Source organism: Juglans microcarpa x Juglans regia, chromosome 4D, assembly GCF_004785595.1.
Source record: "Juglans microcarpa x Juglans regia isolate MS1-56 chromosome 4D, Jm3101_v1.0, whole genome shotgun sequence".
NCBI lineage: Eukaryota > Viridiplantae > Streptophyta > Magnoliopsida > Fagales > Juglandaceae > Juglans > Juglans microcarpa x Juglans regia.
Window position 1 is genome coordinate 30,660,963 of NC_054600.1, and position 17,915 is coordinate 30,678,877.

Genomic DNA, 17,915 nt, shown 5'->3' on the forward strand with positions numbered 1-17,915 from the left:
GTTTCCCGTTCCAAAAAGAAAACAAGCTATTTCTTTATATGTTTTGGATCTGGTAATACCATTATGGGCTTTTCCTGGTCCTGGGCCTGGGCCTGGGCCTGGGCCTGTCTGGCCCCTTTTGCATAGATTGGTTATGCCATGAAGACACGGGGTAGCGCTCTCTCTCTCTCTCTCCTTCTCTGACTAATTGTTCACTTTTTCTTGCTGCAGTTCCAAGTAAGGATCTCTTCCTCCCACGCATGTATATATATATATATATATTTTTTTTTTTTTTCGCAAGTTTTTATTGCAAAGAAATTTGTTTATTGATTCGTGTTTCCCTTTAGTGGAGGAGGGTTCAATGGCCTCTATTGAAGAAGAAGTCGACGATGTAGCCAGTACTCCTTCCTCGTAAGCACCCAACGCTTTCTTCTTCTCGATTTTAAGTTACATGATTCCGACCATTATATCTCTTTCTGTACTCCATATTTGATTTCTGGGAAATTCGAGGAAAGGATGGGAAGGATGAAGGGGGGCGGGGGGGAGGGGGTGAGGCTCAGTCTTTTTCTGTTTTTGGACGAGTCTTCGAAGAAGTAGATAAACAAAATCATCCAAGTCTTAATAGTTGCGTTAGTCTTAGTTTAGTGGGCTCTTTTACTGTCTCAGGCAGATAAAAGATTATCTTCAAAATTCTTTTGACTTTTTTTTGTTCTAAAACTGTTCTCGCCATGTAAAAATAGGGTATTCTCTCAATTACGTAACTTTGGTTTTATTTTTGTCCTTGTGATTGCAGTGATATGTTAAGGAATATAGGATTCAAGGTTCTTTCCCTTTGTTGAGTGACTTCTCTCTTTTTTTTTTCCAGGCCAGAGAACACATATAAAGATCCGGATGATGGAAGGCAACGGTTTTTGCTTGAATTGGAATTTGTACAATGTCTAGCTAATCCCACCTACATCCACTGTAGGTTTCAAAATTTCAGTTTCCTTCTTGGCAATCAAATGGAGAATTTGTTATTATGATGCAACTATGTTTGTTTGGGGGGGGGGGGGGGGGGGGGGGGGGGGGGGGGGGTGGTGGCGGCGTGGGTGGTGGGGAGGGAGAAGAAAGCCCCCAATTCCACTAAAGCTGCCTAATGGGTCTCTTGTTAGATTTTTTTTGGTAGATTCTTAGTTTCATAAAACTCGAGGTTTTTTTATTTATTTATCATATATTCATCCATGGTTATTCAATGCTTCCGTTAGTGTTACAGAACATATTTGAAATGTAAGGATTAGGTCTGGTTGTGTTTGCGTGAATGATTTGTAGGTGGAAAAAATTGGAAATATCCACTGATACATTTCTAATTTTGTGCTTTCAACATCTTGAATGCTGGTGACTCCTTTAATTCTGATTGCATTGCAGTTGCCTCGTGCCCAGTTGACTAAGCTTTTGTTTTGTGGAATATTTTTTTATTGGCACCGGGTGTCCGGAAACAACGTCCCAACTAATCCTGGGGTAATTCAAGCAGATTTCCCGCAAGTGCACCTCGGGTAATTCAAGGGATCCCCCAATCTGATGGTCCCTAGAGATTGTTTGCACTCAAGGGATTTGAACCTTAGACTGGGGGGAGCATACCTCAAGCCCAAGGCCTTTACCACTTGAGCCAACCCCTAGGGTTTTTGGAATATATAATTACCATATCAGTGGTTCTTGAGCTCCCATGGTAAATATGCTGGGAATTAGAATAGGTCATTAAGGTTCATTTTAACATTCAAACCATCATTTTTGTTTTTGTTTTTGTTTTTTCCCTCAGTCAATGGTATGAATCCAACCGTTGGTCCCAACCCCACCGTTTTATGTCACCCATAGAAAATTTTCCTCCTTTTTACAAGGCTTTCCTGAATAAAATTGAGGAGCAATGCTTTGAGAGTGTCGACTTAGAGGGAGGGAGGGAGGGATCAGAAGGATGAGGTTGCGAGCAGCAGTTCCATGTGAAATATTAGGGTTATGAAAGTTATTGAAGCTTCACCAAATTAGCATCAATGTTTTTAACAAATGAACTAATCTCAAATGTGCACAAAGACATCCTAGAGGATGTTAGCAGTGGCAATGATCACTTCTGTTAACATTGGATATGTTTTCTTTGTTGGTCTTTATTTTTCTGAAGTGTCTAGAGATCTAAGGATTGGATGCTAGTGTCTCCAGTGTGTGAGCTTATGTGTGCTTTCGTGTGTTGTTTTATTCCTAATACTTGGTTCCTTAATCTCTAATGGCAGATTTGGCTCAGAATCGCTATCTTGAAGATGAAGCTTTCATTGGCTACCTTAAGTACCTTCAATATTGGCAACAGCCTGAGTACATAAAATATATAATGTGAGCTAATCTCTCAGTATCATGCCATGACTTTGCCTCTGGTCTTTTTTCTGGATGGGGGTGAGAGTGGGAACTGAGTTTAGCTTTTCTTTAGGGTTTGATGTTCTGCCATTTTCTATCATTTTTTCCTCACATAATTGCAGGTATCCTCATTGCTTATTTTTTCTTGAACTTCTCCAAAACGCAAATTTCCGCAACGCCATGGCACATCCTGGCAACAAGGTCAAAATCTTTTATTCTTATATTTCTCTTGAGCAAAATCATGTATTTCTCCATTAAAATTTCCTTGATGCCTCAAAAATCTATTTGAGAACAGTAACATGATCAGTTTAAACTTCTTGGACTTTGCAGGAACTGGCGCACAGGCAGCAATTTTACTTTTGGAAGAATTATAGGAATAATCGGTTGAAACATATTTTACCAAGACAGCTTCCTGAGCCCATTGCTCCACTCCCTGCTCCTGTTCCATCCCAGCCACCTGTTCCACCTGTTCCAGCTACATCTATTGCTGTTACAGCACCCTCTGCTCCAGCTCTTTCTCCAATGCAGTATGCTATTCCCCATGGATCTGCTCTTGGAAAAAATGATATGCGGACCAGTGGGGTTGATCGAAGAAAAAGAAAGTATGTAAAATTTTGTCTAGTATGGAAGTTAGGAAAATTATAGATTTTTTTTTTTAATTTTTTTTTTTCAGTTCAAATGTATGTATTATCTAGAACATCAGTTTATTGCCCAAAAGACCTTGCTAGACCAAGATTCTGATAAGTATATATATTTGATTATTTCAGGAAAGAAGGATAGACCCTCTGTTATAAAAGGAAAGAGAATACTGGGGCGGGATGCCTGCTAAGGTAGTTAATGTTTTCTTGTCCTCCTGGTTTATGAGATTGAAGAGGGATTGACACCAATTCTCTACTAAAAAATGTTGACACTATGATTACCACCTTTGTAACAACATAGAGCCTTGATGTTTCCTAGGTTACAATTAATTGCTTAATCTAGATTTAGCATCTTGACATTTCCTTAATATGAACACATTTACTTCATCGTTCTTATGCTTTTTGAATGATGATCTGAGTACTTCATGAAAGTCGTTCTGCTCCAAGCACTTCCCCGTATGTCAATGAATTGCAGTGTCGAAGGTCCTTAAAGAGTTATGTATCCACGCTTTGGGTAAAACCAGAATTCAGGATTCCAAACAATTACATTTTTTAGATTCAAACAATGATAGCCAGCTTTCTCCCTGTAAATTTCAACCTACAGCAATTCCATCCTGATGTTGTGTAATAGGCATCACCTACTTGATAGGTTACAGATGGAGGAAAATCTTGAATTTGTCACATCGTTGCATGCCCTTTTGCCCTCCCTCCCTCGGTTCATTGAAGTGCGTACCAAGTATTCTTCTTTTTCATTTACTTGAGAAAATAGGTCTCTCTTAAGTTGTCGTTTGGATTCGAAGATGAGTTGAAATGAATTGAGATGAGTTGTGAATAGTAGTGAGATGGGTTATGAATAGTAGTGAGATTTGTGAGTTAAAATTGCTGAATAGTAGTGAGATGAGTTGAGATGAATTGAGATGGATTGTGAATACAAACCGGGCCTAATGGATACTATACATTCCATGTGAAATGGGGATCTGTTGGAGGTGACCACCAGAAGCTCTTTTTCTCTGCTAGATTGGACTTACCAGGATGTAATGTCTCCAATTACGTGTTAAAAATTAAAAGAAAAATGTTAAATGTATTTAAAAAAAATTTACAAAAAACTTACATCTCCACATGTCAGTAATTGATATGTTGAAAATCATGAAATTTGAACTTCAAAAGAAAACGAACAAAATAAGTCTTACAAGTAAAATTGTGTAGCACTACTCAAATTAAAAATGCATACCTCTCTACTTAACTATAGCTCAATACATGCATTTAGTGGCGAAAAACAAACTTTCATCATGTTGTGGATTCCTATCAAACTTGCACGCTAACAACATGCTCTCCACACACCCCTTCTGCGTGGTCGTCTGTCTTGTATTCTTACCCTTCGATATTTTAGATTTATTTTATGAATTTCAGTCTATATTCTGTACCTATAAAAGTTAAAATGTTAGGCTATATTATGCGATTTAAAACCGCGTGTTATTAATAAAAATGAATTGATTTCTATGAGATATCAATAACGTGTTGAAATTCAGCTTAGTACCTCTAAAATAACACCCTTTTCTGCTATGATTCTTCTGATATTCAGTTTTCAAAACCCTTGCAAGAAATTATCCGTATCATCTAGTAGAATATTTAGTAAAATATATTTGAAATTTGGATACATATTTTAAATAGACAGAGATAGACGTGCCCACAAAATCCACCCAAATGATCCCTACCATAACAGTCGACACCCAAATCAATAAGACAAGTGTCAGGCGTGTACCACTTGGTTAGAACTTCTTTTGGAGGGCGATTTGAAATATTTTAATCAGATATATATATACACACACACAATAATTGTGATATTTATTTCTCCAAGAAGATCGTCAACACGAATGCACGACCGTGCCATTTTTCCAAGGATTGAATGCCTGTAGCCAAAAAGAAAAAAGAAAAAACAAAACAAAATTGAGTCAATCTAAGTGGGCTGGCCGTGTACGAAGCTGGATATAGTTCAATGTCTCGTCCGAAGCATTTCGCCTTAATTTGATAATGGATTGTCATGTTGCCCACGTTTATTGGATGTCATTCATCCTAGTAGTTCATCTTCTTCTTCTTCAGAAATTGATATATTTCTTTAGGCTCTATTTTGCGTGTTGCAATGTGATATATTTTCTGTTAGGGTAGCACTTAGAGCAGGTCGGGTGGGAAGTAAATTTTTACACCAGCCAATCGAAGGCTATCACATAAGTGTCTCTACATATTTCTATTTGCACCCTAACACAAGTGATAAAAACAGTTTATTTGAATCATTCTCCATCTATTGACCTACTCTCTTCACTCTCCTCCCATCTCTCTCTCTCTCTCTCTCTCTATACAATACGATCTGGTTTCCAAAGATTTGTAGAGCTCTCTATTTGGTTTTCAAGATTTGTGAAGCTCACGTGTCTGGTAAAACTTTCTAAAAGGTAAAACTTTTCAAGTTGATCCATCAAAACAAACAGTAAACAAACACACGATATATATATATATAAGAGTTTATATCCAAGGTGCACAATTTTATATTCAACCGACCTTGAGTTTTTCTCATTTACAAACTTGCTGTAAAAATCAAAAGTCAAAAGCCACAACCATAAGGTCATCCTCATCATATAAAAGACAACAACCACAACAAAATATGCACACAATTGTAACATTAAAGTCTGGACCCACCTTGATGTTATTCAACACACACATATATATATATATATATAAGACCATTTGACCTCGTATATTTTATATCAATGAACTTCACGAGAGAGGGAGGGGGTGAGAAAATTGACTGTATGAGATGAGTTGATCTCTTTGAAATCATGTTGGATGACGAATGAAAGGGGGTTGGAAAGGGAAGAAGGCTAAGAAATGTGGCTGGGGCTGCAAATGGAATGGGAGAGAAATGATTCTAAATGGTTGGGTGTAGGTGTTTGGAGGCTATACCTCCTACGTGGTCAATAGTTATTGATTGATGTGAAAATGAATTTTATACCCAACGACCTTGAGTTTTTACCTTTGTGTTATTGGCATGGAGTTTAGCTCATTTACACGACAAGTGTAAGGTACATTACGACCCAAAAAAATATGTCTAGAAGGTGGGAGCCACGTCGTAGTTTTTATGTTTCTTAGACTTAAAGTAGTAACGTTCTTGCTTTTTCCTCTGGGTAGTAACCGTTCTTTTTATATTGTCAAAGAGAAATTTTAGGTTTACAAAAATCTTAAATTCATAATATGATATAAATTAATTTGATATGTCATATATATTTTATAAAAAAAATATTTTACAATTTAATATACTATATCAAACTACATTAACTTTTAATTTATTTTTATAAAATTTATTTATAAATCATAGAGAAATTCTTTTTATCCGAATACGTGTTTATTTTAATATGAATACTCCTATTGGACTATTTAAAACTTACCAGTTAGATGACCATTTTGTTGAGACACATGTTACATGGTTTACTAAAAAAATATAATAAAAAAATCAAATAAAAAACATCTAGAAATACAAAAACAGGAAGATTAATTTTTTTATTTTTTTTACCTTTATATGTTTATATTTTTAATTTTTATAACAAATCACCTAACATCATCACGTGATGATACCACGTGAAGGGAATCAATCATCGCAACGGTAATTTTTGGCCAAATACCATTATTCTGTCCAAAAAACAGTCGAAAAGTCCCTTAACTCTGGCTATAGATAAGAACGTAAGACCCAACGTGGCGATACGAGGCATGCGGCATGCCACCTACTTTCTTGGTTGTCTGTGTTTATTTTATTTTCTGGTGTTTTTACTGGTTGGTCCGACTAAGCTGGCAAACTTATCTAAATGTCCACGTCATCAAACGCGGCGAAACAACGAAGACCCTGAGAGTGCCCAGGAGCGCCTCGTCACGACCAAGCTGTGTTTAGGACTTGTTTGAACTAAAAAGGTTTAGGCCGACCACGTGGAATGAGTTAATTGGGAACAGTTAGGAAGATCAAGACCTTTCCAGGTTGCCTTTCCGGGTTTTGAACGGTCGAGAACTTCCCAAGTACGTGGGAATTGACAGTACTTCTCGAAACCATGCACCGTCCCACATCTCGATGGATTTGATATATCTTCGATGGATTTGATATATCTTCAAAAAAATAAGAGAAGTTGGTTTTTAGAGAGAGAGAGAGAGAGAGAGGGAGAGGATGTTATAGAATGGGTAATGATATACAGCACTTTTCATAACATTTTTTACAATACATAACATAAAATAATATTATTTTTATATGATATTTTATAATAATATCATTATTTTAAAATATTATTGTAAAATATATTGATTTTTATCATTTTTATTATGGAATTATCCCATCTTAATTAGTTTTGACACGTTGAGCTTCCCAATCCGACTCTGCCCTTGAAAACCTTAAAGAAGGAAAATCTACCAACTCAATGCACAACCAAAAGTGTATAGCCCATTCCTCTCTCTAAATGACTATATATATTGTGCTACCCATCGACCCTAAACCGCCATTCACTCGTTTCTTGTTCTCTGCCATATTTCCTTAACTCAAACCAACATTCTTTCTTTCCTGGGTTTTCCAAATTTTTCCTTCCCTTTCTTTTCAATCCAGTTTCTTTTTCCATCCTATCAAACTATCCAGCCGTCTTACCATGAATGCTCTCGCCGCAACGAACCGTAATTTCCGCCATGCGGCACGTTTACTCGGGTTGGACTCAAAGATAGAAAAGAGCCTCTTGATTCCCTTCAGGGAGATCAAGGTTGGGAAATTCTTAATTTTTCGGTTCATGGATGTTTTTAGAACATTTTTTCCTGGAAAATCTGATCTGTGGTGGTGTTGTTGTTTGGTTAGGTGGAGTGCACGATTCCCAAGGATGACGGCAGTCTGGTATCGTACATCGGGTTCAGAGTACAACATGACAATGCACGTGGGCCCATGAAGGGTGGCATCAGATATCATCCTGAGGTGTGGGTTGCCTTTTTCGGTTCCTTAGAAGCTTGAAAATTGTCATTTTGTCTCAGTTCTAAAGTTTTGTTTGTTTCCCTGGAAATTGCAGTTGGATTTCCTTTTTTTGTGCCGTCAGAACATTTTGTTTTAGAAAAAAGAAATTTAGCGGTCCTTAAAATATACCAATTAATGAGGATAATAGGATTTTATATAGAAAAAGTACCAGTACAATCTTAAATAAAAAAAAGAGCGTCTTTGGATGCACTTTGCAATATCGTGCTGTAGTGGAGAGGGGAGTTATTTTAGAATTTTATGTTCAGAAGGAATGCGCGCACTGATCTTGTGGATTTACATGAACACCAGGAGGATAAAAAAATGCCAGGGATAAGACCCCGCTTTATGCGAACATTCCACATATCGTTCAATGTGGATTTCCACTTGCAAACAGTTTGCCTGCTATCTATCTTGATGAAAACTTGAACGTATTTTTTTTTTCTGTGGATTTATGATATGTTTGTTTTGAAAAGGTTGACCCTGATGAGGTGAATGCTCTGGCTCAACTAATGACTTGGAAGACGGCTGTCGCAGACATTCCATATGGAGGAGCAAAGGGTGGGATAGGATGCAATCCAAAGGACTTGAGTAAGAGCGAGTTGGAGCGTCTCACTCGCGTCTTTACCCAGAAAATCCATGATCTTATTGGAATTCATACTGATGTTCCTGCACCAGACATGGGCACTAATGCTCAGGTTTTTTGCCCCCCTCTAATTATTTTTCTTTATGAATCCAGAATTACCCTTCTCTTACACGTCTAAAAACTATTTGGACAGACTATGGCATGGATTTTGGATGAGTACTCAAAATTTCATGGTCACTCACCAGCTATTGTGACAGGAAAGCCCATAGTAAGTACTTGAGACTATAAAACTATAAAACATCAAGAATATCTTTGTTGGATTCTCTCACTTTCTCTATATCACATGTGGTTATACTTCCGGTTTTAGGATCTTGGTGGATCACTCGGTAGGGATGCTGCTACTGGGCGGGGTGTTGTATATGGAACAGAGGCTTTACTTGCTGAGCATGGGAAGTCAATTAAGGATCTGACATTTATTGTTCAGGTAGATTTGTAATTTGGTGTGTTGATTATTGATCCACATAATAATGAAAATCTCCTTTGTATTAAAAAATCCTTCACCATCTTCTAAACTTGTACTTTTTTGAATAAATTCTCTAGGGATTTGGAAACGTGGGTTCTTGGGCAGCTAGGCTAATTCATGAGAGAGGCGGTAGAATCGTTGCAGTGAGTGACATCACTGGTGCTGTTAAGAACCCAAAAGGAATTGATATAACAGAATTGCTTAATCATAAAGAAAGCACTGGAAGTTTAAAAGATTTCCATGGTGGAGAGACAATGGATCCAAATCAACTGCTTGTTCATGAATGTGACGTTCTCATCCCATGTGCTTTAGGTGGAGTTCTGAACAGGTTTGAACATTTGTCAATAAATTTTCTCCCCCACCTTTTAATTTCCAGAGTGCTTGCTAATTGTTTTTTAAGGCGATCCTATTACTCTCACGATCTTTTCCTTCTCCATTCAGTTCTTTTTTTGGTCACTGCAGTTATGTATTTTCTTGTAGTTAATAACACCTAACATGGTTCCATTCAGCTTTAGCCTAGTGGTAATTCTTGTAAATGTAGCCTGAGGTTCAATGTGGGTACACAAGAATTTCTGAATTAAGGGTTCTTGTGTTTGTGAAAAACTTGTGCTCAGAACCATATCCATTTGCAACTCAGATTTCTTATATGCCATGAGGCATGTGGTGCCAAACCAGATTTTGTATTATGTGAAATGGAAATTATATTGTCTTCCTATTTTAGTTGAAGAAACAGAAGATTAGTAGAGCGATATACCTGATCAGTTATCATATTCTCCATCAGAAATTATTTTATAGTTGAGATTGTTTCGTGGGTTGAAAACTTGTAGCTGGTTAGACTGATCGATATTAGCTTTTGCCATCTGTGTGCGGAAAAGTAAACAAAGATAAGTTGTGTTAGCTGAATTTTCCCAAAGTATCACACGATTCACACCCTAGCTCATTTGGTCTAAATTCCTTCATTTCTGCTGTGAAGGGAAAATGCTGCAGATGTGAAAGCCAAATTTATAATTGAGGCAGCAAACCATCCTACTGATCCTGAAGCAGATGAGGTATAGTTGTCATTCCATTTTTTTTACATTTATATGTGATTAAAAGTTAGATTCTGATATATGATATTATATTGATGCAGATCCTATCAAAGAAAGGAGTTATAATACTCCCCGATATATATGCCAATGCCGGAGGTGTGACCGTTAGCTACTTTGAGTGGGTTCAGGTAACAGAGCAAATGTGTTCTCTGTAAAACTTCTGATATAGGAGTGGTCATATGCACAAATAGATTCATCATATTTTAAGGAGAATGCTGTTAATTGTGGCAATTTGATTGAATTTGCAGAATATTCAAGGTTTTATGTGGGATGAAGAGAAGGTAAATAAGGAGCTTAGGAGGTACATGACTCGAGCTTTTCAAAACGTGAAGAACATGTGCAAGTCACATGACTGCAATCTCCGAATGGGTGCCTTCACACTAGGAGTAAACCGGGTTGCGCGTGCCACCCTCCTAAGGGGTTGGGAAGCGTAAATAGCTTCCTTTTCAGTCTTCTGATTCCATTTTTACTGCTTAAATGTTGGGGGAGGGATTTGTTTTTATCAAGCAACTGATATTTCTTACTAGCAATTTGTTTGGAAGAGTCAGTCTTCGTTATTCTTGTTACTACTTTCATTCATGTTTAAGATAAATTCCATCTTTCATGTACTTCTGGAATCAATGAGAACATTTAAGCTTCGGTCTTCAAGTTCAGCCACTATTCATGGTCCTCAGTTTCCCAAAAGAATCTCAATCAGCATCTTATGGTGGATATTATGTGTTTTCATTAAATCGATTGTCAAGCTTTCTATTTGATGGATTGATTGAATCAATTGGCTTATATTTTCAGAGTAATGCGATTCAAACTGAACTTGTCCTCAATTTTCAATGATCTGAAATCCATCCGAGTTCCTTGTTCAAAGATGTTGCACCAAAATTGTAGCCAGTTTGTGTAACTAGTAACAGTAAGCAAGGAAATATTAAGAGTAACTCCACAATCAAAGATCAGCCTGGCCAGGGAAGTTGTATGCTTAAAGTGAGGAGGCAGCTTTAATTGGCATCTCTACTGACAATGCCAATTCTGTAGAGATATAAGTTTAATACTTGCCCATAACTTTACTGACAAAAGCAGGGGAGCAAAGACAAGTTTTTCTATTTTAAAGCATGGGCTTCTTCCCTACTTTCTATCCATAAGACCATTTAGACTCTAAAGAGCAATAAAATAGAAAGGAAAGATACCAGGAAAGAAGACAAAGGCCGAAACAAGAGCGAGAGGAAGAGCTACTTTCTTAGTACAGCCATGGCTTCCATTACCATTATTGGCCCATTCAATATAACTTGCAGTTCACATCATGTCACCAAGAAACAGCAGCCTCAATCAGCACGGGCGCGCTCTTTGGGGCCAAAGCATGCGACTTATGTTGTTACTCCGGATCTTGAGGGCCAAAAAGGTTTTAACATGGCAGAACAGCATTTGAAGTCTCCTTTGCACATTGATAAATCAAAGAATGCGAAAGATGAAGTGGAGAATGGAATAGAACTAGAACATTCTGCACCGAGATTTACAGATGAGCGATGGAAGCATCGGACATGGGATCTAAACATGTTTGTTAAGGATGGGAAGATGGACTGGGGTGAAGTGATTGTTGCAGGTAACTCGCTCTCTCTCTCTCTCTCTCTCTCTCGGAGACCTTTTCTATTGTTCCCTTAGTTAGTCTTAGCTCTAAAAGGTACAGTAGCCTAAAAAAAGTATTTTGTGTAACTATAGGGACCCGTGGATAAAATCAAAGAAGTACCTGCATCGATTTGGAATCCTGTCAAATTACCATATTATTGTACGTTTAGGCTTTAGAGTGTGAAACAATATGTTTCAAAGCAAATTACCACAGGCTAGCTTCTAGCTTCTCATCTCTAAACATTCCATATATCCTTTAATGTTCCAAATATGTTGGCATTGCAGAAGCAAGGAGAAGGAAGTTTCTTGAATTGTATCCAGAAGCATCAACAAACGAAGAACCAGTGCTATTCCGGACTTCTATCATTCCTTGGTGGGCATGGCTGAGTAGATCTCATCTCCCAGAATCCGAGCTCCTCAATGGTTATAACCAAAACCTTTAGGCTTTAGCACTTCACATTCCCATTATTCAAGTCTCTGAAATTGCAATATTGCCACTCACTCGCATCCTTGTTGTAGGTCGAGCTGCAATGGTAGGGTTCTTCATTGCATACTTAGTAGATGCATTGACAGGGCTCGATGTAGTAGGCCAAACGGAAAATTTCATATGCAAGGCCGGACTCTTAGTGACGGTCATCGGCGTGATGCTCTTCAGGCGAACCCAAGACTTTGAGAATCTGAAAAGGCTAGCCGATGAGGCCACCTTCTATGACAAGCAATGGCCAGCATCGTGGCAAGACAACAAAAGTGCAGCCACCGGTGCTTCGAAGCAAACTGGAAAGAACTCTTAGATTGCCTTCCCAAGTATGAAACTGTTCATTTGTTGTTAGAGATGAAAACAGGCGTCGGATTTTGTATGTGAAAGACAGACATGAGATAAACTGGGCTCAATTTTGTTATATTCTGTATGCATAGCTAGGTCTGTTTTAAGTTTTATTTTTCTTTCATAAGCAAATCTTTCTTTTTGAGCAAAAGGTCTCGATGACGGCTAGAAGGCATTTGAGTGAAGAGAGCGATCACGCAGAGTCGTTGGATATTTTTCCCCTACGGAACGGAACCGCCATGTGTGGAAGCGCCATCGAGCTTTCCTTTTCATCGTTTTCATCATCTTCATGATCTCTGCACGCAAACACAAGGAACTAATTAGCAACTCTCTCTTGTACATGACATTGCCTTTATTATCTGTAGCGCTGTCCCCGGCCATCATCAGCATCTTGTAACAAATATCCACAAATATCCTAATTAATTTACCGTTTCTTCTGCTGAGAGTGCATATTTATCACCTGCAATTTAAAAGCTATTGGAGATCAGAAATGTGGAGGAACTCCCAGCTAATTAGCTACTAGTTAGATTACGTACGGAAGATGAGTAGCTAGGAGCTAGCATGTGGTTTATATATATAAATTTAAATAAAATGGATTCAAGAAGGTAGACAGTATTTAATATGAATAATGATATACATACAACATATTTTTACATCATATTTTATAATAATATTATAAAAGGAGAGTATTTTTATAAAATAATGTTACTTTTATAAAATATTTTACAAAATTATCCTTCATTTAAAAAATAATTATATAAAATATTGTGAAAAATATCTTGTATAAATCATTTTCAATTTAATATTTAAACAGCCAAGTCAACTGATAAAAAAGGACAAAATCATCACTTGGTGATTTTAATAAAAAATAATAAAGATAAGTAACTTTTTACAACACTTGATATAATAATATTTTAAAAGAAATAATATTTTTATAGAATATTTTATAAAATGTATTTTATTTATATCATTACTCCATTTTAGAGACGGAAAATGCTAGATCTACTGTTGAGGTCTAGCAAGTATATTTTTATGTGTATTTTTTATATAAATTTTTTTAATAATTTTAAATATTTAAAAAAATAAAAAAATCATAATATTATTAAAAAATATTTTTTAATCACGAAGTATTTTTTAATCATTAAGAAAGTATTTTTTAATATTTTTTTTACTTTTTGATTAAAAAATTATTTTTTTAATGATATTCTAAATTTATTTTATTTTTTAAAAAATAACATTAAAAAATACATGTAAAATAATACAACACCCCAACGGGGGCCGTAGCATTGTCCTTTGGAGAGTAAGATAAATCGTGAGGGCTCCTTGGCAAAGGCAACGACGCCATGTACCCGGATCTTCCAAATATGATTTGGATGTGACGCTCTTCAAATGTACAATGCTAGAGTATTGGCAATGGCCATTGCCAAGTCTAAATTTTAGCTAGAATTTTAAGTTTTAGCTATAATATTAACATTTGGCTAGGTGAATTCATATTAGACTAGTTATTTTAAAGTCAAAATAATAATATAATATCATATATTTTAATAATATTTTACAAATTTTTTTTTTTTTATATTTTGCAAATACACTTTATATATTAATTAATAATTTATATTTTACTTAAAATTATTATTTTCTAACTATTTGTTTCCTCAACCTAATATTAACATTTTATACTAATATTAACCGAGGTATTTAACCATATCCATTAGAATACTATAATGCTAATATACAAACAGATGCATGGCTGAACCACCCATATTACTATATAATATCACTTCTAATAAAATTGTAAGTGTAATCAAATCTCACAATGAATCATGCAGATATGGACATCAAAATTGTGTGAGAGAAAGATAGAGACCTGAGCATAAAGAACAAATCAGAAACTATATTCTCATTCATGAAAAGGAATAAAAAATACAAATGTTATCTTCTACCTAGCACTCGACTGTACTGTCCACTACACTAAAAATCAGACCTACTAAAAATACTAAGAAGGACACTAACAAAAATTTATTTACAAGAAACAAGCCAAAACAGAGTGGTCCTTTGGTAAGGAATGATCTCTGCTGCATCATGCATTCCCTGGTGGTTGTTGTGCATCACTTGGTGGCTGCACCTTCATGTCAGGATCATTGAGAGCCTCAACCTGATGGTGAGCATGATCATCATGCTTCAATATATATAGAGGGTTAACAAGAACAATAGAAAAGTGCTTGTTAACAAGGCCTAGTTGTTAAACCTTTGAAAGAACTTTCTTAATCAAGACAAGAAGCTCAAATGAGAAGTTGGCGGGTAAATATTTAATAGAATGAGAAGGTGGTTATGGATTAGTACAGTGGCAGTGGAGGATTATGGAGGGATATAGAGTATACTTCAGAATGGAAGCAATACCATGTCTTTGATTTTTTTAAATGGGTAATAGATAATTTATTAAAGCTGTGGCCACTGTACACAGGTGGCAAATCTACAAGTAGTAAGCTAAGGTTATCATATGCCACTGTCCAAACATAGAGAGACTAAAGCATAATGGAATCATTCACCACACAGCTAGGCAACAGAGATTACTACTTTTCCTTTTAGCTCCACCCTTCCCAACGGCATAACCCAAACTATCCCAAGACATTTGAAAATTCTGACCAAAGTGTTCTGGCAATGAATTAATTAGAAATATGAAAACGACAACGACATAACAGTGGCTGAAAGCTATCAAGAATCAATAGAATCAATTTGCTTTACCTCGCTCATCCTTGGGGGGCTTTAGCCTAAAGGAATTCTATCTGTTTTGTTTTGTTTTGTTTTGTTGATCTAGTATGCAAAGAAATAAAAGTCATCACAAAAAAGTCATCCAAAAAAAAAAACCATATGCAGATGCCAGCAACAAAATTCAGACCTACTAAAAATACTAAGAAGGACACTATAATAGAAATTTATTTACAAACAACAAGCCAAAACTGAGTCCACAGTCCACAATCCACAAACCATATATATATATATATATATATATATATATATATAGACCAAATCAGACCAGACCATATATTCATTAATGACTTTCAAGACACAGACCATATATATATAGAGACCAAATCAGTATCATTTTATATGCAAGTCCACTTGGACTTTATTCACATGTTCATTAATGACTTTATTCACATGAAAGTCCACGAGTTTGGTACTGGAGTTCCATTATCCTTTACATGCATTCTAAAACATCTTTTCACAAAATGTTGACTCAAGATAATGAATTATTATAAATAGAATACCTTTCACACAAAACTCCCACCATTGGCTGATGTATTTAGTAAAATTGTTCAGACAGGGGAGGCTCTAGTGGTGCTTTCACTAGTGGTTGGAACAAGGGAACCGTATCAACAAATGAAGCTGGTGGAAGTAGGGGAAATAATTGGGGATCAACAGATGCTTCTGGTGGGAACCAGTGGGGAAAATTGACCATAACCACGGAAATTAAAGAAACTAATCAGCAAGGGGAACTGTATGGGTACTACAAAAATTAAAGAAACTAATCAACAAATTGACCATAACCAATGTGAGAAATACGAGAAAGAAACCAACTTTAATTTCTGGTGTATCGGTACTACTTTAATAGGAAAACTGTATCGGTACTACTTTCTGGTGTACACGGGAAGGTTCTAAGTGAACTGTATGGAAGGTTCTAGTTTACCCGTCCCCAAAGACACCAATTTTGCACCAACAATCACAACCCATAAATCCAATATCTCAAAAATCAATCAAAATTTACACCAATACGAGCATGAATGCAGACATGGGTCAATTGAAATTGCACAAACAAACATACAAATGGTTAGGTTAGGATACTTGTAGATAGATGAGAAATACGAGAAAGAAAGAAAGAGAAAGTGAACCGAAGACAAACGGAGAGAGAGAGAGAGAGAGAAGCATACAAATACCGAATCGTTGGAGTTGTGGGATGGGTTGAAGAAGATGCAGGTAGTGCTGTGGGCTTTCGGGAAATTGTATGGAAAGAACGAGGGAAACGTTTGGGATGAAGAAAGAGAAAAGAACGAGGGAAAGAGAGAGGGAGGTGGATGAAATAATAAAATATATTTAGCCAGTATGAAAGTAACTCGCTAAGTTTGGAGAGCATCTAAGAATTACTGTAGATAAAATCTTAAACTTTGGACAATTGGCTAGTCCGATGTGAAAACTTTTTCTCACATCTAGCTAAAGTTTGAACTTACATTGACATTTAGCTAGTCCATTACCAATGCTCTAAATGGCAAACTCATGAATGTTAGTTGTCTAGGAATGTTATATATTAGTTATTATTTATTTTTGTATTTTATATTTATAATATATTTTTTTTATAAAATGTAAATATTTTTTGTAAAATATGAGATATAAGATAGTAAATAGTAATTGATGAGAATAATTTTTCAAGTTATCCCGAATATGATCTTTATCAATAATGATTTTTCATACAATTGTTTTTATTTAATGATTAAAGAAATATTTTTAATAATATTATACAAATTTTTTAAATGTTTAAAAATATAAAAAATATATATAAAAACAAAGATCACGATAATTTGTCGGACTACGTCGGTGGATGTAGCACGACTCCAAAGTCCAGACACGATTGGAGTACTAGGTTCTGGTCATTTGATTGATTGAAGACGTACATATGGCAACAGTTATTTTATTTTATTTTTTGGGGTCAATTCAACCTCCACGATTGTTTTATTTTTAATAATTTCATTTAAACAAATTCTATTAGACCACGTCTAATAAAGTAATTAAATATTATAAATTAATTTTAAATATATATTTAAAAATTTTGAATTTTATTAATTAAATTTTATGAATGGTGTATTTTACACATATCAACGAATAGAATATATCTTTAATTTATATACTACTTAATTAGACACCATTTAAATATATATTTTAAATATAATTAAAAATAATAAAATCTAGAATCCATTACACTGATAGCTCTTTTTTTTAATGGATATTAAGGTTTGTAGCTGCATGTATTTAAGCCACGCTCGATTTAGCTAGTAAAAATTTTTATTTTATCTCATTATATTATTATAGTTTTTTAAATTTTTATATAAAATATAATAAATAATTTAATTTTTATAAATTTATAAATAATAATAATATTAAAAAATAATATTTTATTGAACTTGGCGTCCAATCATCGCTCATTCGGTGAAAGAACAAACGCTAGGTGTAGCAGAAGGTCCTCTTTTAGAGCCTTCCCTCTCTCCTGCGAGAAAAAAC

The 17,915-nt window shown here is 35.6% G+C and overlaps 3 protein-coding genes across 3 annotated transcripts; all 3 read left to right on the top strand.

The window, feature by feature from the left end:
* Positions 1-129: 129 nt before the first annotated feature.
* LOC121261556 (mediator of RNA polymerase II transcription subunit 31) lies at positions 130-3,385 on the top strand. The gene is made up of 7 exons (XM_041163981.1): positions 130-216; positions 327-390; positions 845-942; positions 2,238-2,334; positions 2,478-2,556; positions 2,686-2,957; positions 3,123-3,385. Coding segments are annotated over exons 1-7 (624 nt in total). The 5' UTR covers positions 130-215; the 3' UTR covers positions 3,136-3,385.
* Positions 3,386-7,373: 3,988 nt separating this feature from the next.
* LOC121258976 (glutamate dehydrogenase A) lies at positions 7,374-10,855 on the top strand. Its single transcript, XM_041160436.1, has 9 exons — positions 7,374-7,771; positions 7,864-7,977; positions 8,487-8,708; positions 8,790-8,864; positions 8,964-9,080; positions 9,197-9,447; positions 10,093-10,168; positions 10,249-10,335; positions 10,456-10,855. Exons 1-9 carry the CDS (start codon positions 7,664-7,666, stop codon positions 10,639-10,641), a joined length of 1,236 nt encoding a protein of 411 aa, XP_041016370.1. The 5' UTR covers positions 7,374-7,663; the 3' UTR covers positions 10,642-10,855.
* Positions 10,856-11,446: 591 nt separating this feature from the next.
* Positions 11,447-12,612, top strand: LOC121260289 (light-harvesting complex-like protein 3 isotype 1, chloroplastic). The gene is made up of 3 exons (XM_041162115.1): positions 11,447-11,798; positions 12,107-12,244; positions 12,341-12,612. The coding sequence occupies exons 1-3, from the start codon at positions 11,447-11,449 to the stop codon at positions 12,610-12,612; spliced, it is 762 nt and encodes a 253-aa protein (XP_041018049.1).
* The last annotated feature ends 5,303 nt before the right edge of the window (positions 12,613-17,915 follow it).

Excerpts from the sequence above, each read along its gene's own strand:
- LOC121261556 (XM_041163981.1), top strand. Across the intron at positions 391-844 it reads GTAGCCAGTACTCCTTCCTC|GCCAGAGAACACATATAAAG; the intron begins GTAAGCACCCAA and ends TTTTTTTTCCAG. Across the intron at positions 943-2,237 it reads TAATCCCACCTACATCCACT|ATTTGGCTCAGAATCGCTAT; the intron begins GTAGGTTTCAAA and ends CTCTAATGGCAG.
- LOC121260289 (XM_041162115.1), top strand. The coding sequence starts at position 11,447 with ATGGCTTCCATTACCATTATTGGCCCATTCAATATAACTTGCAGTTCA. Across the intron at positions 11,799-12,106 it reads GGGTGAAGTGATTGTTGCAG|AAGCAAGGAGAAGGAAGTTT; the intron begins GTAACTCGCTCT and ends TTGGCATTGCAG. Across the intron at positions 12,245-12,340 it reads AGAATCCGAGCTCCTCAATG|GTCGAGCTGCAATGGTAGGG; the intron begins GTTATAACCAAA and ends TCCTTGTTGTAG.
- LOC121258976 (XM_041160436.1), top strand. The coding sequence starts at position 7,664 with ATGAATGCTCTCGCCGCAACGAACCGTAATTTCCGCCATGCGGCACGT. Across the intron at positions 7,978-8,486 it reads GCATCAGATATCATCCTGAG|GTTGACCCTGATGAGGTGAA; the intron begins GTGTGGGTTGCC and ends TGTTTTGAAAAG. Across the intron at positions 10,169-10,248 it reads CTGATCCTGAAGCAGATGAG|ATCCTATCAAAGAAAGGAGT; the intron begins GTATAGTTGTCA and ends ATATTGATGCAG.